This window comes from Chamaea fasciata, unplaced genomic scaffold (assembly GCF_029207755.1).
Source record: "Chamaea fasciata isolate MVZ Bird 193981 ecotype frontalis unplaced genomic scaffold, bChaFas1.0.hap1 SCAF_19, whole genome shotgun sequence".
In the NCBI taxonomy this organism is placed as follows: domain Eukaryota; kingdom Metazoa; phylum Chordata; class Aves; order Passeriformes; family Sylviidae; genus Chamaea; species Chamaea fasciata.
Genome location: NW_027094104.1, coordinates 2,258,673 through 2,286,532, shown reverse-complemented (window position 1 = coordinate 2,286,532; position 27,860 = coordinate 2,258,673). Strand labels below are relative to the sequence as shown.

The 27,860-nt window shown below is 47.0% G+C and overlaps 1 protein-coding gene across 2 annotated transcripts in view; it reads right to left on the bottom strand.

The window, feature by feature from the left end:
- The window catches only part of RHBDL3 (rhomboid like 3), a 60,725-nt gene that overhangs the window by 10,941 nt on the left and 21,924 nt on the right, over positions 1-27,860 (bottom strand). The window contains exons 3-6 of one of the 2 annotated variants that reach the window (XM_066200666.1): positions 27,674-27,757; positions 13,121-13,279; positions 5,042-5,266; positions 4,213-4,361 (exon numbers count right to left, since the gene is read on the bottom strand). In XM_066200666.1, the coding sequence (XP_066056763.1) occupies positions 4,213-4,361; positions 5,042-5,266; positions 13,121-13,279; positions 27,674-27,757 (617 nt within the window). The remainder of the gene's footprint in view (positions 1-4,212; positions 4,362-5,041; positions 5,267-13,120; positions 13,280-27,673; positions 27,758-27,860) is intronic. The other variant, XM_066200667.1, reaches the window with a different exon arrangement.

Below are 27,860 nucleotides of genomic sequence, written 5' to 3'. Positions count from 1 at the left end.
CTGTCTCGACCACTGAGACACAGCTATCTTGGAATGAAAATCTGATAGCGCCCAATTCACATAAGTAGACTAACGCTGGGAAAAACAGTGATTCCAGAAAACATTAGACCAGGGTTGCAGTGTTTCTTCCCTCCTTGCTGCTTTTATCTTTATCCACACAGCTCCTTTCAGCCAAAGACATTGTACAATGTTTGGTTCTTAGTCAGATACTTTCTTCTTTTTTCTTTGCTTGAAGAAGTTAAATGACTTGTCAAAAAAAAAAAAAAAAAAAAAAAAGCAAGATGGCAGCAGAGCCTGGAAGAGAAGCCAGAAATTTTACCTGCTCCTCTCTTCTCCCCTCCTAATGATTCCCCTTTTTCCTGCACACATCACACTGCCATGAAGGGGAGTGGTTGTTAAGAACAAGGTGAGCGCAGAAGTTCAAGAGAACTGCCATTTCCTGGTGCTGCAATGCTGCTTCACAGTATGGGCTGTCTGAGCCTCACCCTTTTCTGCTGTGCCCACTTCAGTGGTCAGCATGGGAAGCAGAGGGCGTTCTGGTCTCTGCTCAGGTGCCCACATGTACTCACTGATGCTCTCTCTTCACCCGCCCTTGTTCCCATTACAGTCAATAGCAAAACTCCTGTGGAACACACAGGAAAAAGCCGGGCTGAGGGAACTCCTGCAGAAAGCCCCACTACCACACTGTGCAGGGCCACTTGCAGCCTGCAGGCAGAGTGTAACAGCTCAGATGTGCATTTTGGGTAAAGACTCCAGTGCAGCACATTCCCCCTGAGCTGAATCAAGAGCTTCAAAGCAAGTTCTCTGTTGCTTTAATCAAGACTACTTAACAAACCTGTCCTGCCACTTTTCAAAGCTCTATCCAGAGATTCCTCTGTAGGATCTTCCAGTGAGGTAATAACAGCACCAGGCCCTGAGCAGGGTCCTCAACACTCTGCTAGTGCCCATTTACCCTGGGCTTGGCAGGACTGTGACCTCACTGAGTGGTGACATTCCACTGGAGCCAAGGGTATCCTGCTTTTTGTATGAAGAGAACCTGCTTACGAAACAAATGGATCTAAACGACACAGTGGTGCCCTTAACACAGAAGGCCAGCATCTTTAGGGAGAAAGAGAGCAAAGTACCTAATGCCTTGAAAATATACATCCCATTTTATATAAGAAAAGGGTTGCTCACAGGCAGGCACTAGCAAACTTTGGTTTAAGTTACATGCATTTCCACTGTTTTGATCTTTTTCACGTTACCATAGCAATTTCCCATATACAGCAGAGAAAAACACTGATGGTGAGATGCAGTAATGACAGAACAGTCTCATAAATGAGAATTTAAGGTTGAACTGCAAAAAAGTGCTAGAAATGATACTGCAGAAAACAATCCTCTCCTCATATTTTAATAAGTTTGTTTCCATTGAATTCCTCTCCAAAGATGAATTTTTCTCCTGCACAATACACTCAGCACTGCGACTTTTCATCATGGGAAACTGCTGCATGTAACCGAGTTCTTTTCTTACCTTCCTCAAGCCTTTTGAAGGCACTGGGCATGGTCAGCACTCACCCTGATCCCACAGGCTCACAGAACGCAGGGCATTAAATTAGGAACAACCAGCAAAGGTCAAACCAAGATCACCGAGATGAGTCAATACACCCAAGTGCCCTTTCACAGAGGGGAGGGAAGAAGCTTTGGCTGGCACACAGTCAACATCATGAGGTGGCACCTGACATTTCCACACAAAGTACTGGGTCTTATTTTTCAAAGGAAGCTTTTGTAAGAGCTCAGCAAAGTTTATCCTGGACTCTGAAGTGACTGCTCTGATTCACAGCTGTTCTTAAAAGACTTCCCAGGAGCAATCCCATTCACTTCTCTTCCCCATCACGCTAAGAGCTTTGAAGGCACCAGAGTCAATAAGAACCCATAAAATATAATTACCCTTTGCCAGTGCTGAATGTGTCATTCTTGAAATGACAATTTCATTGATTTATTAAGGACTTTCTTCTTCCCTGGGACCAAACAAATGGGACTAAGCATCAATGCAAGTCATTAGTTATGGCAGTGATACAAATGTGTGGGCTTCAGATATCAACGTCTGCTTTCCATGAAAACAGAAGGGCAGAATTTACAACTCTGCCTTTTCAGCCCTTGACAAAGCTCCCTCCGTCAGAACCAACACACAGCCTGGACATTTTTGGAATCTTTCTAGAGGCACAGCCAGTCAAGCCTTAGCAACTGCTGCCTTCTCAAACACCTTCCAGCTGCCACTTGCTCTTCAAAAAAAGACCGAGTGCACTAAATTAGGGAGCAGTCCACATTACCATTTAAAAGTCTCAGCTGGAAGCAGGGTAACAATAGACCCATGGCATTGTGTTAGCCTCTCATTTGAAAATGAGAGGAGAATGATGGGTGTCCACTAAAAAACATTATTACCTTTCCAAGATTTATCTGTTTTCCTCACAAGAAAGCAGCTTAACACAGAGAAGTTAGAAATAAAGGAACATTGAGCTTAACTCCAGATACTGCAGATAAATCACAAGGTTTATTGTTCCAGTGGGACTCTCCATTGTTTTAAAGGCTGTGTAGCTGGAGGGCTTGGAATCCATCATGACAGTCCCCTGCTCACCACCTTCCATTGCTCCGCTCTGAGCCAGCCAGAGGTGAAATAAACCGGAGGGATTTTTTTAGTCAGGGAGTGTGAAGAATGACAGAGAACTGCCTGCTACAGGGGGGACCTGGAAAGCGTGCCACAGAAAGGCATTTAATGCTGGAAAATTGTCCTCCTGCAGGTGTTTCTCCTCCAATGGATCCTAATGCAATTGGTAGTCATGGAAGCGATACGGTAAAACACCACCATCATCAAAAGAGAGCCCAAATACGAATTAACTAACATTAGTTAAAATCCAGTGTTTCTTTCTTTTACAAGCCCATTTCCCCCCATACTTTCAGTGATGGAAATCTCCACTTCTCATTTTACGTAACCAGCCTCATGTCTAAGCCCAGCAGTCCCCACTTGCGGGATGAAATCTGTGTAATATGGGCTCCTGGGAGGGATTCAGCATACAGAGGACAGATGCTGCCACATTCAGAAGTTTCTTCTAAAATCTTTTCCCTACTCTTCCCTTTGGGTGGAGTCTGTTTTTATCCAGGAATCTGAGGCACATCTTGTGCTCCAGGGCAATTACACACCAAGGAAGTTATTCCATGGCAGGGAAAAGACATCAGCATGTCTTCCATCAGACACATGGAAAAAGGCAAAGACCAACTTGATCTTTCTGGCCTTTCATAGAAGAACATTGACTGATGGAAATACAGGCTTTCTATTTAAGAACAAAGGGTCCTTATGCAGTTTCAAACTTCACATTACTGCTAAAAGGCTTGTTACTGTCATTTTTCAATGACAGAATTAAAGAAAATTGCAATTATCTGCCAGGAATGTGTGAAGATAATGATCTCAGAAACTGCTCAGAGGGGGTAGAATGTTTTGTACAGGGATGAACTTTCCAGTGACACTTACTCATCACCATGGCATCACAAACATCACACAATTAAGTCTATTTGAATTTTGTGAGGACTAGCACAGCTGAGAAGAACAGAGTTCAAATCCCCACACCTTGTATATTCTTCCCTGGTCTGCTACACACCTCCCACGGGATGAAGGAGGATTCATTTTACTGCGCACCTTCACTTTGCATGAGGTGGGCCATTCTCTGTTCATCGGGTCACTTGAGATTGTCAGCTCTTCAGGAACACTGCTGTTTGCCCAGTGTGTACAAAAGGAGAGTTCAGGCTTGCCGGAGCATTCTAGGCATGATCTCAGTCCCTACAGAAGGGACCAACATCACTGAGTGAGGACATATCCCAGGCAGAGGGAATTTAACTGACTTTTCCAACACCCTGTAGTTTTTAAATACCAGTCCAGCATCTTTGCAGACTTGTTCTACCACCTGCACAGCTCCTTTAGTGGAACACCGGGCTTTGACCTGGTTTTAGGAAGTGCACAGTAAGAAGAAAAGTGTGGTCCTGCTGGGGAGAAGAGCAGCATCTGCTCAGCTCTTTGTCCCTTCAGAGAGCTGTGAAGGTTTGCACCTCATTGCCCGACACTCCGCGACACCTTCAGATTTTTACACACAATTTATAACTGAGTCTTAAAAATTTCATTCTGAGCTGATTCTGTCACTTCCTCTTTCTCTCTGGGGAACCTGAACTGTTGTAAGTACTCACCCTGCATGCATGAATATGTAGGTTAGGTACCTCCAAGCCTGGGCCCGAAGCTGGGGATGGTACAGTAACGCATTCTTCAGGTACAAGGGGTGGCTGACTTGCAGCACAAATCTATCTAAGACCACTCCATTGTAAAGAAAAAAGGCAACCTAGAAGAGCAGAGAGATCCATTGGTTAGCAAATGCCTTTTCTCACCAAAAGGTATCTTTTAGCTCGAAATAATGGAGAAAAAGTAATATATACAAAAGCTTTTCCCCCGTTTGACAGCTTCACACAGCATCAAAATTCCCTGTTTTGAGGAACCTGCAACACGCTGATATAATTGTATTTGTGATCTTCTGTAACACACCAGCCCCTGAGTCTGAGGAACCTGCTCCCAGTCAGCACCCTACTACCAGTGTCATGTCCTACTCTGTACTTACTTGAGCACATTACTCAGCAAATGTGCAAAAATCTCAGTTGGGCAACACATGAGCAGGTCAGAATATTTAACCCAGAAGTTCTCTCCCCTCCTTTTTCTCTCCACTCACAGAACAGTGGTAACTATATAGAAATTTCGAGTTCCATTGACTTATCCATTTCTCAAGAACTGTCCTGTTTTCACTCCTCAAACAGTTTTGCTCTAGTTTCCTAGACTGTGTAGTCCCATACACAAATTGTTCCAACGACAGGATCACAGTCTCCACTTAAACACGCCCCAACAGGCAACCGAAACGGCCACCAGCTCCACGTCTGTCCTTGTCCAGGTCTGAACGAGTCCCTCTCTACCCCTCACTGTGTCCCAGCAGAGGCTTTGGCAGCGTGGGGGGCTCCCGGGGAGGGTACTCGCCTCCACAATGGTGATGGTGATCATGAACCAGGGCGGGGGGCAGCAGGTGTAGCTGTCATAGTACCACTTGCGGTCGATCTCCCGCGGGAGGGTCTCGTAGGCCACGTGCCGGATCAGCCTCTGCGAGAGGCTCAGCCCCGTCTCCTCCAGCAGAGCCTTGCTGCACAGCCTCCTGTTCCCCTGCAGGATGGCTTGGCGGAAACTGTTCGACCTTTTGTTGCTCATCTGGGTAAAAGGGAACAGAAGAAACCGTGAGTACAGAGCAAGGCCAGGCGCAATCATCGGGGGAAAAGCGCCAGTGTGGCAGCGCCAGGTGCAGGTAGGCAGGAAAGCCACCACCAGGCTGAGCTTTAGGAGCCAAGTCTCGGGACAATGACAGGGTGACCTACTTGGAGTGCAAGGAAAAGCCCAATTACGATGCCAATAAATGAGATCAGGGCAGAACTCAAGGCTCAGCAGAGGCGGAGCTCCGTGGCCCATTCTGCAGCCTTCCATGCATTGCCTTCACCATCGGCTATCGCAGTCCACATTCCTGTGTCCTCCTTCCCTCTGCTCCCCCTGCTCCATCACGCTTCCCCGCAGTCTTGGGGCAGAAAAATTTCTCAAAGGTAGCAGCAGGCACTTTGACAGCACATCCACCCCTTGTGGCAGGAGTTAGCTCTGGGCAAAGAAAATTATCTCTTAGTGTAAAACAAAACTGCCTGAGCAACAGCAACAAACAAACAAATTAATCACCTGTACAGGCCATCTTAGCTCCTGTAAGCCTGCAAGTCTTTACAAGGCTTCTTTCCTAAGTTATCCTCAGAGGGGGCAGGTTCTGAAATGGCACGGCCTTACAGCTAATTTGTATATGCATTATCACCTTACATGCATAGATTTAGCTATCTTTTTGAGCATACACTTTGCCAGTTTGGATGCATAATTAAAGAATTAAAGCAATTGCACTTGCAAATTAGGCAGATGGAATCTTATGCTTAGCTTGCTGAGGGCGGGGGAACAAACCAGGTCTGAAAGAGCTTGCTCCAAGATTTGTGTAATTGTTAATTAGCCCTGATGTCAAACAAACCTGCTGCATTAGAGCCGCTGTCTGTACTGGCTGAATCTTTGGCAGGGAGCTCCAAAGGCTCACTGTGTACACAGGCTGCTGCAGGGGGACCTTCTACTGTAACAGGCAGCAAAGCAAACACGACAGCCTGGTCCTTCTTCTGAGAGAACCGCTAACTGCTCAACCACCAGCACCTCCAGCCTCCCAGAACCAAGCAAGACATGACACTCAGCAGCCTCGGCTTCCAGTTGTCTTGGATCATGCTGGTTTCAGCTGATATAAAAAAGCCAGCAAAGCACAGAGCTTGTGCTCTCAGTGCCCAGGCAGTCAGGGAATTGCTCCAAGCTGGACCAAGCTGCTTAAACACAGTAATCATTGCAGGGAGCCACCTCCTGTTAATCACTGGAGGAAGGAAAGGGGCCATCTGAGGTGATGGCACTGCGACCCACTCTGCCTGTCCCTCCTTAGCCTTCATTTGCAGTCTGTCCCTCCAACAAAGAGGAGCACGGACTGTCAATTGGTGTTACTGTATTTTTTTAAAACTGGGGAAAAATTTGTTGTTGTCCTCTTTGAATTGTTTGAGTGAGAAGATGTTTTACCCTAACAACTCTCTCCACTTTGGTATTTCTCCTTTGCTCTCTCTTTCCTTCGTTCATTCAGAAAACACTTGTAAAAGAACATTTCAGGGAAAAAAAAAGGCAGAAAACAAAGAAGAAAAAAAATGTACACAAAGTCTCTCTCTCTCAGTCTTCTTCAATTTTCTATCATCCAAAAGTCGGTATCTAAAACTAGGGAAGTTGAGGGGAAAAAAATTGTTGTGGTCCTCTGTTGCATTAAGAAAGCCTGCTCATACTGAAAGACAGTATTTTCATAGAGAAACATCCAACAGGTACAAGGCTTTCTTTAGCATGTGGGAAATGTCTTTTGGAAGGTAAGAGCTCGTTTCAAAGATACTTTTAGCTACCTAATGCCCTCACTGAATGTGCACAGAAGAAAGCTCTGCTCGAGGTTAGTTCAGAGCTGCCTTGCAGAGATGTTCTGCATGTGCTCCCTCACAAAGTTCATTCTTTTTTCTCTGGCTTTTCCCCTCTTATGGGCAAAAATAAATTCAGATTGAAACTATGAACTTGCCTGAAGACACCAGACAGTTTACTGGAGCTGCTGATCTGCTTATTCCAGTTACAGTGATAAATGGGATTTCCTGCCTACCACAAAACAGTCAGGGCTTTCCCCTGCTGCAGCACTTCAGTAGAACGTCTAATCATTTCCAGAGTCAAGGAAAATCATCATTCCAGTTCAGCATCAAAAAGTGCAGGTCACCCCCAGCAGATGATCACCTCATCAGCGCAGAGACTGCGGAGGGAGATGGGCAGGAAACTCCAAAGGCTGCTGATGTCCATGGTTAGGCTCCTAAGAAAGATTTCCTTGCATCTATTGAGCAGAGGATCCTAGCAGAGGCACCCCGGAACTCGTCTGTTACTGTTGAGTGTGACACAAAGGACTGGCTCAGCTCAGACACCTGAACTCAGCACAGCCCCATCAGTCCAGTGTCCTCTCTGCAATAATGCTGGTGCTGCCCATGGGGCCCAGGAAACAGCCAGGGCACCGCAAATTAATCACCGTGCTGTTCCTGAAGGTATTCCTCAACATACTGAAACCAAAACAGAAGGGAAAGGTCTCCTTAGATTTAAGACCAAAATATTGCAGGATCACTGTAAGTCATACCTCAGATGACCCAAGCCTCCACTGACTTTCCTGAGGAGGTGGGAAACTGGACTACTGTTCAGCAGAAAGCTCTGCTTTCCTCCTTCCAGAGAGGAAAAGAAATCACAGGACCTTTCACACCCCACACAGAAGCTAACATGGAAGGGACATGAAAATATCTTCCAGACCTACTTTAGAGGAAAGGATATGGAAAGAAGGTCCAGGTTCCCTCTACACACTACAGTCCTGGAGTGGTTTTATGCCCCAAAGAGGTAGGGACACGGTGTCAGGAGTGTGCCAGACGTGCTGGAAAGCCCCCAGGATCCCACAAGATGTGGATGAGTGGATGTCTTGAGTCCTTGTTAAAACCAGGCCTCTCAGGAAGGAGACATCCCCACCTGCACACATTGCCCATGGCACCAAGGAGGAGATATCTCCAAAGGGATAGCACAGCTGACTGCCAGGGCTTAAGCAAACACAGCAGCCCTGGCCCTACTTACATGACCCCACAGACCTTTGGATCAAGCTGGGAGGAGACGGGCATGAGGAGAGACAGAGGATTAAGTCACTATTGCTGCTCTCACCAATTCTTGATGGGAAGTCCATTTTGTTCCTCAGGCTGACTTTGTAAGACTCAAATCTTCCCAAACAGAGTCTCGCATATGGTCACAATTTGCTGACTTGATTTTGGAATTACATAATATTGGTATTTATGAGCCAAGTATTTAATCACCAGTTGAAAGAACACTAGGCCCATTGTTGGCCTGCACATTATCATGGCTCCAGGAGCCCAGGGCAGCCCACCCCACTTCTCTTCACACAATCAATCTAGGACTTCTTTAGTAAGTGTGATATTAAAGCTACAATTAGATGGGTACAGCAAACAGCATGTGGAGAGAGAAGGTAGCAGTGAGGAACAACACATTCCCTTAGTCCCTCCTGCCTGCAAAATGATATTATGCAGAGAGAAAGAAATTTCCCTTGCAGAAGAGCCAAGCTGAGCTGACTGGTACCCAGGTGCTGCCACCTCCACCCTTTGGTATCACCCTACAGAACAAACCAAGGCTTAGTGCTAGAGCTCTGCTCAAGGGCTGGGTTTGATACCTCTGTGCAAAAGAAAAAATTTTCCCACCTAAATCTGAACCTGTTGTCAACACTGAAAACATCAACATTTAGAAAGAGTCTTTACTGTCCAGAGTGGCACAGTGACAAACTTCGATGAAGCACAAAGCCCCGCTTTTGTTTAGCACACATGGCTAAACAAAAATTTACTCTAAAATTACTCTGGGATAATCTACAACTTGCAAAGAAAGTTGTCCATCCCCACTGGCAGACCAATTTCTCTGTGTTCCTTGGATATCTGTAATACTGGGGCTACCTCAGATAATCAATAGCCAAGTCATGTAGCATTTCCCAGTCTCCAGTTTCAGGGCTTGTGTGGGGCACTGTACCCTTTTATGGTTTTATTCAGCCTGACTCAGAAGGTTTTGAAAAACATGGATTTCTGCCCATTACGTATTGGCATCTTTGAGACTGGTCTCGAGCTATTTTTAAACACACGCAGCTCTGTGACAGGCAATGCATTCAGCTCTCCAGCTCTGATCCTCCAAGACAGAGACACTAAATCAGAAGTTAGCACAAGCTTTTTAAAAGCCTCTGCCAGCTCCAGTTTTATAACCCACTTTACTTACAAATGCAACCTCTCCAATCAATTTTGCTTTCAAGATTCACATTTATTTCCTTCCCTCTACCCACACTTCTACAAAATGCTAATGTGGGTAGAGACAGCTTTTCCCAAAATGCGTATCTCAGCATTAGGTTCATCTGTCACAGATGTTCACATCCTCTGGGCCAACCTGGTAGCACTTTCCCAAACAGTATCAAAGGGAAAAAAACCCGAATAGCAAATACCAACATTCTGATCTGGTTTGGCCAAGCAGTAGTTTACTCAAGGGAGAGATAAAAAAAAAAAAATAAAAATTAGCCCTGCTCAAGGTTTTGACAGATTCCTATTAAACGTGCCAGGCTTAGGCCTTCCAGCACTTCCAATAGAGAAGGTAAAACGCTTTCAGATTTCAAGGTTATTTGAAAGAACATCGCTTTCAGGACAAGACTAACACTGTGGTTCAAATAACATTGTTACACAGCGCTTCAACAATGCCTGTTGTTCACATTAAAAATGAGGCAGAATTAGCCTGTCCCTAGAAGCCAGCAAGGCCGGGGAAAGCAAAACAGGTGGTGATTCTTGATCTGGAAAATAAAGGATGTGCATTTAATTAGTTAATATATTTTGCTCATTACTGAGATGCTACATCAGCATCAAGTTACTACAAGCCACAGCTAAACGTTTTTGTTGGAAGCAGCAGTGTTTTGCTTTTCCCAAGTCACATGAACTCTGTCTTAGAGTTTACTCTTTACTGCCAGCGCTATTACAGTTCACAGGATATTATGTGAAGTAATCCAGGACTGCCAACAGCAACTGCTGTTTAGCAAGAATCCCAGCAAATAACATCTCAAGTATAATTACCCCCTGGCTTGCCTCTTCTCTGAAAGTAGCAAAGTTAGTTCAACACCTTGGGTCATTATCTCCTCCTGTGGTCCATGCTATTCACAGCCAGAATTTTCTCTGGGCACCTCTTCTCACAATGCTGCAAAGCAACCAGACAGCAGAGATGCACGAGATATCTCCACTTGTACAGGAGACACTTTTGTTACTCTGCGCTGTCTCAGACAGCATAAGAAACCCCATCTGAAACTGCTTTGCGCCCTTACTATAAACCACAGTGCAGAAACAGAAATGAGCATGATTGCAGCACTGTGTTTTACAACTACACGAGCTGAATTTCATATACACAGCGGAGAAGTAATTTCCAATGAGTTGGATCTTTTTGAGCCTTTTCCTTTTTCAGATCACACCAGGAGTTTTCATCTTCCCTGAATTTATTAATTTCTCAGTTTATTTCCCGAGTGCCTTCTGGGATCTAGTCTCATATTCTAAAAGTTTCAGCTTCATAAATTTAGGTTGCTTTGCTGTGTTGAGAGCAAGCATAGGTATGGATGTTGTTATTAAGGTGACAAGTCCTCTAATTACATTTTTGATGTATTTACAAGTTCACAAAACATTTTGGACATCACAGGACAACACAGCTTCGCTCAAGAGCAGTCCTTAGGCTGGGGATCACCACGTCTGAGAGAGCAGGCAGAGCTCCTGGCGCTCATAAGGATGCTGGAGAAAAGGAAAACCATACATACAGAGAGCCATGGCTGCAAAGCCTCTGGTTTAGTAAAAGGTAAGCATTTCCATCCCCACACCCAGCACCATCATTTTTGGCAGCAGGTCAACTCTTGCTAAGCTGCTGAAACAGACAAATTAATCTGAGCCTAAAGCAGAGAGAGCTAATGATCATCAAGCACAAACACGCACTTAAAACACCACCACACTGAGGATTGACAGCTAGGAGGTGAAGGAAATCCCTAATTTCACAGTGAAGCTGTATCAACTGTACTGTTTCTTTCCATCAGGAAGTTCAAAAGAAAGTTCAGAAGGCAGGGAAAAGAGAAGGAGCCCTAAAAAAAAGTCTGGATGTTGGAAATCAATAGAAACTAGAGGAGAAGTGAGAAGAGAGATGTCATTTGTAAGTAGTTTAATGTTTTGGCATTTGCATTGCCTATCGATTAGAAAGTGCAAAAAATGCAGACGAGGATAGAGGGGCTGATGACAGGAAAATCAATGGCTTCTTCATAGGAGTCATTCAATAGCAGTGAAGGAAATGTGCCGTTTTGCAGAAACCACATCAGCTGGCTGTGAGCTGGCACGGCCTCCTATTCCCAAAGGAGGAGAATGTCCAAGCATTTCACCTCCCACCTACCTCTCATTAGCCTGTGCTGCTCCTGAGCCCTGTGGAGCGAGGAGAGAGGGACAAGCCCAGTTCTATTCCTGAGCCTGCTGCCAACGTGCTGGCCGGCCCCAGGCCACCATTTCCGTAAAAGAAATTTGAGGATGCCTCTTCCTGCTACCTAAGTGTTGTGCAGCCCAATTAGTGAATGCTTGCACAGAACTTTGAATATCCCCAACTGTGGAACAAGCGGCTGTTACTATAAATACTCTGCTGATCACCGAGGACCACGCTGTTTGTTATGCTGGAGCTGAGGAAAACCTCACACTGTGCGATCTGTTCGAGAGCTGCTGCATCTATTGTACTGTGTACCTAGGCACAGACAAGGGGCTTACAAGACAGCCTGGTCAGATACAGCAGGCTTATGTCATTCCAACAAAGTAACTTCACCTTTACACTGCCCACAGCCTGATGGAAATCGTCACCTGGGTCCTTGGCAGCTGGGCCATGTATCATGCTTTCTGAATAATGTGAAAACAGGTCATATGCAAGACACTTTCTTTCTAAACCAAGAACACATGCATGAGTGACCGTGACAAACGAAGGGATCAAATCCCCACGTTGTCTGCAGAACACACAGAGATGCAAATTTCTGTACTCTGCATCAAGGACGCATCCAGCTTTCCAGAGAAACCTCAGAGATGTCACCAACTTCCATTCCTCTTTGACTTTGTCACCCAGACTTATATTAATATTGCATTACATCTGCTGGGATTCAGATGTTCAGTGACAGAGAAAGAACAAGGCAAAGCCCCCGAATGGCCAGTGTCCAAGATATCTTGCAAACAACATTTCTAAGCCGTCCTGGGCACCTGACAACGTCTGCAATTGTGTTGACTCAACAAACTGCCTTGACAAGAAACAGATCCCTTCACTAATTGACTCATCAGTAGAGATAGAGAGGCATCCAGATCATGTCTCATGCTCTCTGAGACACCTCACCTGGGATAAAAGGAACGTGACCTAGAAACACTTTATCCCCCGTTGCTGTTGATGCCTCCAGCAGTGCAATGTGACTCCACCTAGCACGTCAACACAACATTATCTATATATTTTTGTCTGGAAGTGGTGAAATCTCTAGATAAAACAGGAGACATCCAGACTGACGGACCTCTGCTCGCAAACAAATGGCTCATTAGAGCAGCTAGCAATTTATACTGAGAGCAAAACCCTCTAAACTACCAGCAGCCACTGCTTCACGATCTTACTACAGCTCCCACAGTTCCTTCCCATGCAAATTTGTTTCCCTGGAAAAATCAGAAACAACTTGACTCTTTCTGAAGCGTTCAGTCGCCACTGAATGCCTCAGAAGTCCGTGCAGAATGTGATGTAGCAAACGCTGGTGTTAATACAGGGAGGGAAGGAGAGACACGCTGTCCCTCGACAGCCCGTGTTTCTAGGCAGAGCCAAGGACTGACAGGCCAGAGCACTCACCAGGTTGACGAAGTCCTGGTAGCAGATCCTCCCCTCGGAGTTGCTGTCTGCCAGGGCTAGCAGGACCTCCAGCTTGTGGGGGTCCAGCTCCGAGCCGTGTCTCTGGAGAAGGGAGCGAAACTTCTCAGTGCTGATGTAGCCAGTGTTGTCAGGATCAAACTGGGACAGGAGGGGAGAGTGCCACAATTAACAATCCCACGTTACACACAATTCTGTCCTCCTATGCATTCATCACCCACTGCAGACCCACAGGGACCCAGGGGCAGCTCTAGGCTTTGGTGACACTTCCCTGCAATCACCCAGGCGCTGGAAAGCACCCTGCTGCAGAGAGGGGTGAGTCCAGGCACCATCATCCACACCACCACCCCATCTCCACCCAAGCTTCAGCCACGTCAGCTCCCTTCACCTTCCTTCCCTCTGCATCATGATTTCTCTGGTCTATTTTTTATGTCTCTTTCTATCTGGAACATCAAGCAAATCAGAGATGCAGTCTGTGAGATAAAATGCACTGAAAACAGTTTTACTCCTCTATTTCCTAACACGATTGCACCCCAGGAATATGCCATCCCTCCTCAAGCCCTTTCCGTGCTCAGTGCTTCTGACAGTCACCTTTCCAGATCATCTCTGCAGAGGTCTTCACTATGGTAAGTGCCTTCACTGCTGAAGGACTATTTTAAGACAGTTGGGAAAGAAAATCTTTGGACAGGGAGCAAAGCAGATGAACACCATTTCAAACTAAAAGTGCCGAGGCAGCCACATGCCATTTTGAGAACGTAAACCAGAGGGTCATTAGAAGAAAAGTCGCAGGTGAGACCTGGAGTGAATCCCACTCTGACCAAAAAGCTTCACTGTTTTTCCTGAGCCCAAGTGGCTAATCTAGAAATGCCACTGATGAAAGGAGACACCTTTACAAGGCTGTCCAAACTTGCCACTGTTCCAGTGGCCTCTAGGGCACTCTGTGAGGGGCTGCCAGCTCCCAGGGCACAGCCTCAGCCCTGACAAAGCCAGTGCTGGCACCACACCAAGCACATTTCTGATGTGCCTGGAAAACTAGTGGCTGCAAGCTGCCAGACCAGCCTGCACTAGCCCTGGTGCAGTCTGATCGCTACCAGCTCTCTGTTGCTGGGAGATTTTGCCTTTGATTTCCCAAACTTGGCTGTGAGGAAGCTGGTGCTTGCTGGCCTCCTTTTGTAGATAATGATATCAAGCTTGTTGGCTGGATTGAATGGCTGTCAAGGGGCAGGGTGGTCAGGAGGGAGTCTTTTCATGGAAACATTTGGGACATAATAGGGCCTTGGCAGAGCCAAAAAGGTCCTGACAATCCTCACTCTTTCCTAATGGAGAACAAAAGTTGAACAGGCGCCGGGCCTTCGATCAGACACAGTGAGTAAAGGCTGCCTTGGCAAGGGAGGAGTGGGGAGGTGGATGTGGCAGAGGATGATGCCTGCCAGCAGCAGGGCTGGCACGGCTCTGCAGTGAGCAGAGCAGCTCTAAAACAGACCAGCCTCAGGCATGGGCTGCTTGTTTAGAGGCTGCGGTGCCCATGTGCAAGGATCTGGCTCCGTCTCCTTCTGGCCTGGCCACCTTTGTCCTGCTGCTCTGCTCTCCCCAGCTGCTTGGCTGAGGAGGAGCTGTCTAACCTGAGCAGGGGAGGTCACAGCTCCTTGCTGCAGTAGGGCTCTCTGCCTTTGGTCAAAGCAGTAGCCCCTTGGTGAAGGAGCTGCTGGGCCAATTGGATCACACAAAACAAGATAAACCAAGCGACCTGTGGACAGCCAGAGCTGGGCACTCTCTCCTGCTCTCTGCCAAAGGTTGTCCTGCCCTTGTGAGGTGGCCTGGATGTACCTCCCTGACAGATGGCACCCAGAGCCAAAGGTGGATTTCATCAGCTGTTTACTGTTAAACAAAGGCTTAATATTTTAATCCCTGGAGAAGTTTAGCTCCTCTATTCCGGCCCACTCTGATGCTTTCAGTTAACAGATCAAACTCTAAAACCTTCCCCAAAAGTCAGGGCTTCTGCACTCAGGCTCAGCTCTGATGAGTTTTGGCTCTCGCTGTGACTCCCAGGCCAGTCTGTTTGTAGTGCCCGATCCCAGACACACATACCCAGGAAATAAAGTATTATTAGCACAGTACCTGCGCTGACCTTTCTCAAGGGGAATTTGTAGAAGCTGGGAGATGAGTCATTCAGTGGACAGATCTAAGACTTGCAACCCCATAGATACTGCTCTGTTCATGCCTGTTTCCCCAAAACATTTGAGCTAACCAACATCTTTCCTAACTGCACCACTTGAACTGTATCTTGATATTTAAAATGTCAGAACCGAGCTTGTCTAGGACAAAACCATTTGCTCCTTGAAGGCTTAAGTACCTCTCTTCTTTGAGGGCCAGGGTCAGCACCCAAAGTGTGAGGATCTCCCCATGCCGTGTGCTCATTGACTTGGTAGGAAAGACCAAGGGCTGCAGCCCCAGGGAACGTGGCCATTCCTTCAAAGGGCAGAGGAGATACAGAGCTAAAGCACACAGGCGCCCAGAGAACAAAAGAAGTGCTGAGATCACACACCACTTTCCCCAGACTTTGTTCTGCTTTAGAGGCTTCCTAAAAGAAGCATTTTGTAACCAAGAACAGAAATTACACAACGGCTTCAGAGCTTCAAACCAGCCCACAAGGACACACTAATGACTTCAGAGACTCTAGTGCTGGAGCTGATATATCCTGTCACTCAGGATGTTGCTGTTACTGGCTGCTGGCTTCCAAAGGCACAGCTGAAGCTGTAGCTGTGTGGTGGCTACGGTGAAATCTGCTTCTTTCTCTCACCAACAGGCACCAGCACTCCTCCTTCAGCTCACTGAAGTCTTGCAGCTTGCTCCACAAAAATCAAAGCAGTGGTAGAAGGTAGCTGGTGTTTTCCGTAGTGTAATTTGGCTGTTGAGTCTCTCCTCTTCTCCCATGTTATTATATATAATTATCTTCTGGCACCGCGTTAATGATAACAATTAAAAATAAGTTTGAAGCAAAACAGTGGATCTGAACAATGTGAGGGTAGGAGATGAACAATGGACAACTGACATCGAAACTCAAATACCTCAGCGCAGGGCCAGAGCACAGGTTCCGTAACTTGGAGCAGAATGTTTTACTGTCAACCCCAGCTGTAAGGAAGTCCTCTCACTTATGCTTAAACAAATTTTTAATTGCGTAAAATTTGTCTATAAAAAGCATATAAAAATCTCATCTGTCACCACTCAAAATCCACACCAATACTTCAAACCCTGACTCTGGTATCCCAGCTAGCCACAAATCCAAGGGGTTGAGCAGGTCCTGCATGTCCTGTGTCCCTACACGTGGCAAATCACAGAACCACAGAATGTGCAGAGTTAGAACAGACCCATCAGGATCATCGAGTCGTCCATGCTCCATGCAGCTCCTGGCCCTATGCAGGACAGCCCAAGAATCCCACCGTGTGCCCTAGAGCATTGTCCAAACACTTTTTGAACTCGGACAGGCTGGGTGCTGTGACCACAGCCCTGGGAGCCTGTTCCAGGGCACAAACACCCTTAGATATCCAACCTAAACCTGTCCCTGACTCAGCTCTAGCTGCTCCCTTGAGTCCTGTCACAAGAGCAGAGAGATCAGAACCTGCCCCTTCACTGCCCCTCACGAGCACGTTGAAGACCACAGTGAGGCAGGTCTCTCCTCAGCCTCCTCTTCTCCAGGCTGAACAAACCAAGCGGCCTCAGCCACTCGTCACACAGCTTCCCCTCAAGACCCTGCATCATCCTCGTGGCCTCTTCAGGACACGCTCTAACAGCTTCATGTTAGAGTGTGTCCTAAAGACGCAGCTTTTTCATAATGTGATGCCCAAAACTACACACAGCACTCCAGGTGACGCTGCCTCAGTGCGACAACACGTGACAGCAGACTCCAAACACTCAGCTCCATCAATTATAAAAGAGGCAACTGACCTTTGCTAGCCGCTTCATGCATTTATCCATGACGATCTCCTTGGGGGCCAATTGTTCCCCTAGCCCAGCCGAGCACCAGGGGCTCGCCCGAGGACAGGCAGTGCCCGCAGGCAGCAGCGGGGCTGTGCTGAGCCCGGCTCCAGCCCCACAGGTGCCTTCCCTCTGCGCACGTCCTTCTGCCTGTGCACGAAGTCGGGCTGACAAGTGACCGGGGATGAGGAAGCCGCCTGCCCCCCTCTTTCCCCCCAGACAACGGAACACTAACGGCAATTTCATGCAAGGTTTCCTCCGCATTTCAATGACAATCACCCTTAACTCCCTTGATCCTCGACCAGGCTCTTGAGCAAAAATGTAAATATGTTAATGACCACAGCAGCCATCTGACCCAGGATCCTAATTCCCTGGCCCAAAACAAACTGGTTTGCTCCTGTTTCTTCCTTATATTAGAGGAGACACACCACAAACTAAAGGTCCCACAGCAAAACTACAAGCCAAAAGTAAGGCGAGGGGGGCCTCACAGACTGTGGTGAAAATAGGAAATTCGGTTGAGGAAAGAGAATGAAATCTCAAATTGTTCCTCTTCTTTAATTAAAGACACATCAGCCACGGTTGAGTGAGCAAGTAGGGTGGAGGCTGGTGCTGCAGACAGACAATGAGTATCTTGGGAAAACTCAGACATTTCACAGAGCGCAGCCAGCTGCTCCTCTCCCCATGGCAAAGAGCCCTCGAGAGTATCGGGGCAGCTGGAGAGTCAACAGCTCAACTGGGCACAACAGGAGGATCCTTGGCTGCCTTTCGGATTGCAGGGACAGAGTTTGCTACCGCCCATAGTTCCCTCATTGAAGGGCTTTGTCTCGACATCAGCAAAGCCACAGTTGTCTTTCCAGTGGGCAAGGCTCCAAGCAACTTCATCTAATTTGAAAATTGGCCTTGAGTTGGACCAGTTCCTTCAAATCTGCATCATTCTAAGGTCCGGTAGTGTCTTCACTTTTGGGAAAGACTGGCCTGGCAGCGTCAGGCCTCCTGGCACTGACCCCAGCTCTGCTCCAGACTGGGAGATTCTGCAAAGAAATTGCCCTGAGCTTTAGCTTCTCCTCCCTATTGTATAGAAATGACAACTCCTGGTTCATTTCCCACCAGAAAGGAGCTCTCGACAGTTGGCCTGTTTCTTACTTCCATGTAGGCCCTTTTCCACTGGAAAGGGGAAGTCAATTGCATGCAGCATCTTTTCTTCTGTAAGGATTTCAGAAACCCCTCTGAGCTTTGCTGGATGGAACTCAGACGTTAGGTGGCATATTCTCTGCAATCTAGGGATGCTTAATCATCCTGCTCTCTCTTCCAAAGGTGAGAAGCACGTGTGAGAAACCCCGATCCAGCAGAGAGGAAGGCCGGTCAGAGGTAAATGCATAGCCCTCCACCCCGAAATCCAGCTCTCTACCCTTTACAGTCACCTCAGCTGAGTCGCCTGAACACACTTGGTAAAACATTACTGCTGGCTCCAGTGACGCACACCGGCCTCCCCTGTAAATAATGCATTTACTCACCACTGCCCAGACAATATAAAGTGATTAAGGGCTGTCCAGCAGCCCTTTAGGGCATGTTAGATTGCTTTGACCTGAGGTGAACCCGAGGGCTGGGAACATCACCCAGCTCTCAAAAGCCAGATTGCTTTTAAGCACAGAGGATACTCCCTCACCAAGCAGCGCTCCCAGACACACCTGCTCCCCAGGAAAGCTGCAGCGAGAGCACGGAGCTGCCCAGCTCAGCCCTCACCTAGGCCAGGAGGCATTCCAGAGAAGAGGGCCTGTCACCTGCATTTAGGTAAGTGTGTCTCTGCGGGCAGCACATGGCAAAGTGGAGATGGAGGGGGCTGGTATAAGATTCCCTTTTCCCTGAAGAACAGAATACCCTGAAAGACCATGTTCATGAGCTACTTGGCCAATCTATAGAGGCATTTCTGTTCTAATTTATTTCTCCTAGTGTCTTAGGCATAAAGACAAGGAAGGGACCTACATTGCTACCATCTGTTGTTACCTTCTGCAGAAGCACTTCATCTAAACGCAGTGGAAGCACAGATTCAACAAGAATGAGAGAATCGCAAGATTCAGGAGTGTGCCACTACTCAGTTCTGAGGCAGACAGGAAAGAGGGCTTGGAGCCAGGTTTGACCCTTGGTATTGCCCAGACTGCTGGAGTGAGCCCACAGACTCGGGTGGTGTTGTGACCTCCACATGGACAGGGCACAAGCACCACCCGTGTGTCTGTGTGATCCAGCACAGTGAGGGCTGTGCAGAACTCAGAGTGTGGCTGGACGATGGCTGCAAAGGCAAAGGGCGATTGCCAAGCCACCAGGCCAAGCAGCACAGGGACACTGTGAACACAGATGTCCTTCTGGAGAGCTTTCAGGTGCAGAAACCTATCAAACTTTCCAAAGCCAGCTGGACACCACACCGAACTTCTTGACTCTACAAAGGTCACACCCCTGGTCCATAACTGCCATAGGCCAAGCAAATCCTACACTCGGAGACTCCAGTAATTTCTGACCCACAGCTTGCAAGAGAAGCCTATCATGCTCAGCCAGGTACCCAAATTCATGTTTCTGTCTCCGTGCTCATTTTCAATCCAACTCTCTTCCTTATCCATTCTCTGCCTGTGGGCTTCTTGCTGCAAGTCCTCGCTAAGACATTAAGGGAGGACCGGAGCTGAGAGGAGCTCACAGGACCCACTGAGTGAGCCTTCAGTCCTCGGCCAGCTCGACATCCCACCACTCTGAGCGATCCCACTGCCTCTCTCCAAATCAGCCACCTGGCAGAATACGTCCAGAAATCAGCCTCTAGTGTCAGCTGGGGAATTACAGACAGTGTTCAAGCGACCCGGAACTAAATTATTCAAAATATACCACTGTGCTGGCTTTGAAACCAGAGCTGCTCCCCAGAAAGCAGCCAGGGTAAATAGAAGCTCCATTACCAGCAGCACTGACAGGGAGGGAGATGCAGCACTGAAAGTGAGGGAGATAATTACATGATTAACGAGACAGCATGGGTGGCAGGAGATGCCCTCCATTACGCCACAAGGCTTAATGCAAAGAGACATGTTTATAGACTGAGCCTTCTCCAGCTCTGCTTCTTCCTGTTTTATTATTTATGGCAGTGCATTAAGACTAATGGAAAGAAGCTGAGGCACTCTAAAAAGTCACAGGTGTTTTTTGTTGTTTTTTTTTTAGGTGAAAATATTATTTTTAATCTTGATCCAGCATTGGGCATGTTGCACATTCCTGCATGGGCAGTTGTCTCAGCTGCAGTAACAGGCTGGGCAGGCTGTGACCCAGACTGGCGAGTCCTGTATCAGCCCAAGCTCCGGTGCTATCTCTCATTCCTGAGACTGTGGACAAGATGAAGCCAACAAGAGACCACCTAGTGATTGGTGTGACCAAACTCACCTGAAAATTTTTTCTTAAATCCTGAGGCAAGCAGTTCATAACTTCGCAGAACTGCTTGTTAGCACTGGCCCCAGCATTCTTAATGTACGAATGCCCAATCTCTTGCTCTCCCTTTTGAATTCCTCCAGTTTTCAGGCCTCCACAATCTCCTAAAGCAATGAGTTCTGCAGTCTAGATAAAATCAACCCCACTGTTCATCTGGATTGTGTAAGGCATTACATATCAAAAGCTGAAAACAGCAATATCCATAGTACCATAAGACACGTGATATTGTCATTTACCACCACATAATTATTGTTTATGTGGTTTTAGACATGTCTGACTGGAAAATCTCAAAATTCTCTATCAATATTAATTACATCTCTCAGGGCTTCTGCATCATGAGGGGTCATAATATGTAAGTTACTTCATTCAGATCCAAAAGGCAACACACTCGGGGCGAGATGCTGCGTTGATTTGGATTACATAACTCACCAGAAGACATAAGCATGCACAGTCAATCTCACAACTGGGAGACAGACAGGCTCTAATCACTCCTGCTTCAAAGGAAATAAAAATAAAAACCAAAGCAAACCAGAAACTAACACACAACACCGAGAAGAACTGTTCAGTGGGGGGTGTATTTCAGGCCAAGTTCCTGCAGTCAGATCCCTGCTTACCCCTGAGTCAACTAATCATATGTAAGATTTCTCTAAAATTTACTGCTATGGATAATGTCTCCTGTCACTGCTGCATCTATGCTAGTACAGATGAGGCAGATGAGTCTTCTCATTCAAAACAGGTTTTTGGTCTGATATTATCTGGAAAAAGTTGCATAGGTGATATCAGTGTGAAAGAGTCAGTGAAGTTGAAATGTTTCTGTTCTGTCTGTGGCCAAAAAGCAAATGAATTATCTCTATCACATGATGATGATGATGCACTTTCTGTCCCAGCAGTAATTCTGGAGAACATTACACAGCAGCTGCTGAAGTTAGTTTTGAATCAGCAGGTCAAGGTAACTTCCATCCAAAAGGTTTTAAAAAGTCATTACACATACTGCAAGTTTTTCTGCAAGTCTGGGAACACTGGAAGAACATCAAGATCTGCTTGCTCCCTTTCTTCCAGCTTTGAATCAGCAGTACAGCCCTTCCAGCCATGGCTCCAAAACTCCTGTGCAAGCACAGTGACAGGCACGCACCCCGCTCCCTCAACTGTCCAGCAAGAATTTAATGGGATACAGCAGGTCTTGTTGGTCTAACAGCAACCCACAGCAAAGGAACGAAATGACTGATACTGAGTAATGCACACTTGAAAGAGGACTGGTCTAATATCAGTCAGAATAGGCCATAGAAAACAGATTATGTCCAGTTGATACTATCTGGATAATTTGTGTTTGAGAACACAAACTGGGTGCAGATCATAAGCCAAGGTCGCTGATATGACTGATTCCTGCAGGGCATCTGACATCACCAGACAAGCCTGAGTCTGAGGATTTACTGTGACACAAACTCGGGCTGTCACACATTCAACATGCTGAAGTCTTGCTGTTTGACAGGTCTCAAATATAAATCTAAGCCAGAGAGCCACCATCACGTGGCCATGCCACTAATAGGGTCCCAGGAGAATTCATTCTTCCTCCTACAGAATTCTCATTAGTGACTTTGGAGCAAACTAGGGAAAAGTCTGTATCATGCTCACTGATTAGTTAAAGCAGCAACTTACTAAGTGTCAGCAAGGTCTTTTGGTAAATCTGGGCAGTTGCAAACAATATATGTTACATTTTAAAATAAACAGAAAGGCATCTGGAGAGGAGCCAAGAATGCCAGCCAGTATACAGGGTGAGGAATGCCATCTTCAGCAGCAGCCACTCCTGACAGGGCAAAAAACCCCTTGCTTGTTACAGTGAGTGCTCTCAGGGTAACCCTGCCTGCAAAAAAGGAGCCGTGACCTGCAGGTTTGTAAATGAGGTGACATTACCTCTTTGGCACTTTTGACTGGTACAGTCTGACTGCCTGCACTGACAGGCTCAATTCATTATCTTATGAAAGGGAAGGTTAAGCAATGACTTGATTGCTGTCCAGGGGAACAGAAATTTGGCAGTACAGGGTCTCCACCAAGACAAAGATAATCACATCTAGGGGCTAGAAGTCAAACTGGACTGCCTTAGATTAGAATAAATTGATTATTTTTACTATTAACGAGTGAATCCTCTCACTAACTTCACCAGAAGTTTTACAATTGAATTGCAAGTTCTCCTAGGAGATGAGGTATGGTTGAGGTCAAGCAGAAGATCACTCAGAAAACCTTCTTGCCTACATTAGAGGAGACTACATAATCCCAACAGTTCTCTTCTGACCTGACAGCAAGCTACTAGGGCTCAGAAAAGCTCAAGCTAAACAGATGCATTTAAAGCTCCAGCTAACAAGGGTCATAGCACACGTGTAGCCAAAATTACCCACCTGTACGGGAATTCAAACCATGGTTAGAGCAAAAACCATGCAGCAAAACTCCCGCCAAACAGACTGGGAAAGGTATTCAACTCATACTGGTCTTACAGCTGACTTTGCTCAGCCATGGGGACGAGAAGCTACTGAAGAAACTCTGCTTTCCAAGCTGAACTGGAGCAGAAGTTTAGGTCAGCCTTGTGAAGAGGAGTCAGAGGTATCACAAGATTCCCTGCAAGGCCTCGTAGGCACTGGCATTGCACTGCAACAACATAACCATCTCAAAGGCACTGCAGAAAGGCTGGTTGTAAATGCAGCCTGGAGCTGGGAGCATTAATTCTTCTCTAACTTCTACCATTTAAACGCTTGAGAGCAAGAAATCCTGATTTGCGTCTTTCCAGGGTGATCACAGGAGTTCCAGCTGCAGGAAGGAGCCAGACTGCTGGAAGCCGTGGAGGTTTGCATTGTTTCTTAGGTGATCTATCCAAATCGTCCCTGGATGACACCCAGACTGCAGGTTCCCTGCACTGAACCGCTGTAGTAATTTCTGCAGTGTTTGCGCTTTAGCAGTGTCTGCTGTGTCAGATATGCTTTGGTTTAAGGGTAGAAGAGGTCTGTCCGAGTGCCAAAGATGCAAAACCACAAATCAGAAATATCAAGCTGCATTTTGGATTCCCAGATGCTCTTACTGGACACAAGGGACAGTGTTTCCAGAGTTCTCTCTGCCACAAGTTTTCAAACACAAAGAAAATGTGTCTGACATTTTAAAGCAAATCACAGCTAAATAAACTCCACAACAGGAACGCCACTAACTTCATAGGAAGAAGCGCTGTTCATGGAGGGTTCCCAGTCCAAGCCTTGCTGGAGCACAGACTTCTGCCTGCAGGTGACAAGACGCAGGGCTGGCCTGGGGCTAGATGTGCCCTGCCAGGTTCAAAGTCTCTGTGGGGCACAAGCACAATGACTGGGCAATCTCTTTTACACACTCACTAGCCTGGCAACAAACCGCAGCAGTGTTCAGTGTTTGAAATCCCACCTTGAGACAGTTATCAGGGGAAAGGGTCCTTCAGAGAACTGACAAGTCCTCCCAGGGCCTGGCCCTGCCAGGCTGTATCAGGGGCTCCTTTTAGCCTCCTGAGACAGCAGTGGCTGGTCCTTCCACAGTCTCCCTCACAACGGAGAGCTCGTCCTGTCGGTCGAACCTGCACACACTCACAGAGCCCCTCTCCCTGCCCTCTCCACCTCATTCCTGCCTCCGTTACTGAGCTGATCAGATTTCCCACAGGGTACACGCAAGCTTTCAGAGCACCTGCTTCCTCCGAGCCTATCCACTCTTCCCAAGCTCTAATATTCCCCTTTTATTTGACCAGACTGCCTTGAATGCAGTTTAACCATTCAAAGCCGAAGCCCCCCATGGGCACCCACAGGCCAGCAGACCTCCCGCTTCGTTTTCCTGCCACACTGCAGCAGAGACCTGCTCCTTCAGCACCATGGGGTGACGTCTGCACACTGCTGGCACAGTGGGAGCTGCAGGGGACCAGGTGTTCAGCAAGCTGGAAAATCTTTGGCAGAGGCTGTGGTCCGTATTTCCCGTGTCTGCATCACAAGCCCAGGGTCGTGGCTGCATTGAGACCCAGAAACAACAAACGCCGGCTAATACAATTCACAAGCTCTGTTTCCTGGGGAGCACTTAAAACACACATTGGAGTCCCGAGATCGTTTGACAAAACTGATACAGCCTCCAAGTAGATGATTTAAAAGAAGTAAGCAGAGAAGACACAGGCAACAGCCATAATTACAGAGCCAGCATAATTAAGAGAATTCATGTTGTGTTCCTCAGGAATGAGGAAATCCAAACAACCTCCCCAAGAGTCACCTGAGAGCTGCAACTGCTGCAAACAAAGGGGAAACAAGCCAGGAGGGAGAGACAGAAAGACAGACTGAACAGGTCAGGAAATTGTAATACTCTTCCTGTTCATGCACCATGCTGCATCTCCAGGAAGTGGAGGGAAAGTAATCTCACCTGCAGGGTAACTAGAGAGACAAATCCACTCCAAACAGTCCCACCAGGCTTCCACTGAGGATTAATTTGCACACCAGCTGGGGATAATTTCTAGAAGAGCATCTTCACAGAGTGCACTGCAGACTGCTGGGCTTTGGATGGCCACGGAGAAGGGAGTGCAAAGACACAAAAGGACTGCAGAAGGGGCAGGAGGAGAGGGCAGCCCAGACTGGCTGAGGGGAAGCCCAGATGAATGGAGGAAGGAAAGCAGGGAGGTGAATGAGCAAGAGGTGATGAATGGTAGGGAGGGCATGGAACTTTTACACAGGGCAGAGAGCAAAGACAGACCTTGAATGGGGAAGACTGAAAGATGCCTCTTGAATGGAAGGGGGAAGAGAGAGGAGAAATGAGGCAGGGAGAGAGCTGAGCAGCACAAAGTGAAATAGTGCAGACAGAACAGCTTCCCACATGGACTTGACAAGGCCTTAGAGAGACAGACAAGTAACACAGTATGAACTTTAATCCAGGAGCAGAAAAGCTGCCTGGAGCAGACAGTGCTACCATGGTCTGTCCCTGTATAATCCTCCACCATCGGGCTCCTCCTTTGCTCCCGGCCAACAAATTCTCATGAACCCAGAGCAAATCAAACAGCAGCCACCAAAGGCCAGACTGCCCCCATCAAAGGGAGCTGGAGCAAAACTGAACCAGTGACATGGAAAGGGCCGACAGGATAAAGCACCAGGACAATTACAAGCAGCAGCCCAAGAGATGCAAGTGTAACACTGCTCCAAGGGCGGGACGAGATGCAGTTTATATGTATGATAATGTTTATCAGCAATGTTATCTGCAGGGATTTTCTCCCACTGACAAAGCAAGGATAATTTTTTTCAAAACAAAACTTCTCCAAGCAAAGAGGTTTCCTGAGATTTCAGTCATGCCAAGACTTTCCTGAGAATTTGCCCTAGATTTGAATATTGATTGTTCAGAAGTTCCTTCAGATTCTAAAAGGCCAAAGCACTGGACATTGCCATTTTCAAAATGTTTCCTTAAAAACTGTCATTTACATTCCTATTCAGAGTGCCCAGATGGTTCAGCTCAAATAAAATTAAATATTTTGCTTGAAAAGAAAAAAGCAATGTTTTCCCCAGCCTTTTGGTGAATTTCAAACAAAAAAATGCTCTCTAGATTATTATTCATCCACCTCCTCCCTTTGCACAGCTGGGGAAAGCAAAGCATTTTAAAAGGGCACATCTTATTACTTGAACCTCGCTGGCAGAGCTGAAAACTGGATGCCCTCCCATCCTTTTTGGGTGCCCAGTGTCTGTTTTTCTCCTGGGTCTATCAGTCCCCCCTGCACGAACATGTGCCAAAGCTATTTTCCCCATGCAAAGCAGAAGACACAGTGACTCAGCTTAAAAGGGACAGTGTAAGGCCTTAAATCATACTATTTCACTGCATATTTGTTAGGAACCACCATTTTAAAGGTAATTCAGTATCTGGAGCATGTGTTTTGCTCGCTCATAAATAGACCCCACGAACACATAAGCTAAAATGAGAGGTCATAGAAACGCAGTGCAAGGTAGGACGCTCCCTGCAAAAACAAACACGACGGAAAGGATCCAACTTTAAATGTAAGACTTGACCCTACTTTGCCTTTTCAACACATCAGGGAGTCAAACACACAAACTGGATTTTAAAGGGTTGCTAGAGGAACCATGAGGGGCCCATCTGTGCCCCAACTTGAGACTCTGTTCTGCCCCTTTCTTTTTCTGATGTTCCTTGCACCAAGCAAACATAACAATACCAATGTGGGTAATTTCAGGCAAAAAATGTGAGTGTCCTGGAGTCAGAGCACAAGCAGCATCTCATCTGAGAAAACACATAAGGATTTCTTTCCCTGCTCCATGTCCTGCCAGAGAAAGAACAAAGGATTTCCTGAGAAATCTGGGCTGGATCATCAATCCCTCTCAGAGAGGTCCAAAAATATAAGGACAGAGACTTGGGATCTGGCTGTTAGCAATCAGGTCTCTAGGACATGGTAAATTTTGAAATGGTAATCACTTCATGAAGAGGTCCACTTTTGAACTGGGAAACAGGCAAAGCAATTCACCCAATTACCAAATTACCAAAGTAATTTGCAGAGACAAAGTAACTTACCCAGGGATGCAAGAGGCTTAAAATACTACTGTAGCTGAGATGAGCTGCCTGTGCTTCAGCCACCCCCATGACACACTCCTGTGTTGCCACTAACTAACAAAAATTTAAAATTGCCAAATACTGGAGGGGGGATTTTGAAGGATGGGGTAAAATGGAGTAAAGGTCAAAGCAATCTCCATGAAGCATGCTAAGCTTGGTGAAATTCACAAGCAACGAGGAAAGATGTCCAAGAGTGAGAGTCTCTCCTGAAAGCAGCAGGGAGACGAAGACATGCCTGTGCAGGCACACACACAGCAGGGGCAGGGGGACAGAAAGGCTGCTCTGCCCAAGCTCACAAGCCTGAACACTGCAGCTTCACGGGGCAGCTGAGCCCGTGAAGAACCATGACTGCAAACAGAAGAGAGTTTTGGGCCTGGGCACAGGGAGATGACATTACATGTGGCACTGGGGGGAAGGGAGAGAAAATATGAATCATTTCCAGTCTGGTGAGAGGAGCGAGAGCTGTGCAGCTGCTGCAGTGCAAGCAAGTCCTACCAGCACTAACTATTGCTCTGGGTCAGGAGATCGTACCATTTCAGCCTGCTTCCTGAGCTCTGCTCCAGCCCAGCTGCCTTCCTCTTGCTTTAGTACCTGCCTGCAGGAGCAGCTACCTTTCTGGAAAAAATCCGAACACAAGGAGGAGAGGTTACGTGTGCCTGAGGGAAGTGACAAACACACGGCAGGTCACTGCTCAGTCTAAAAGCATTCGAGCAGGGTC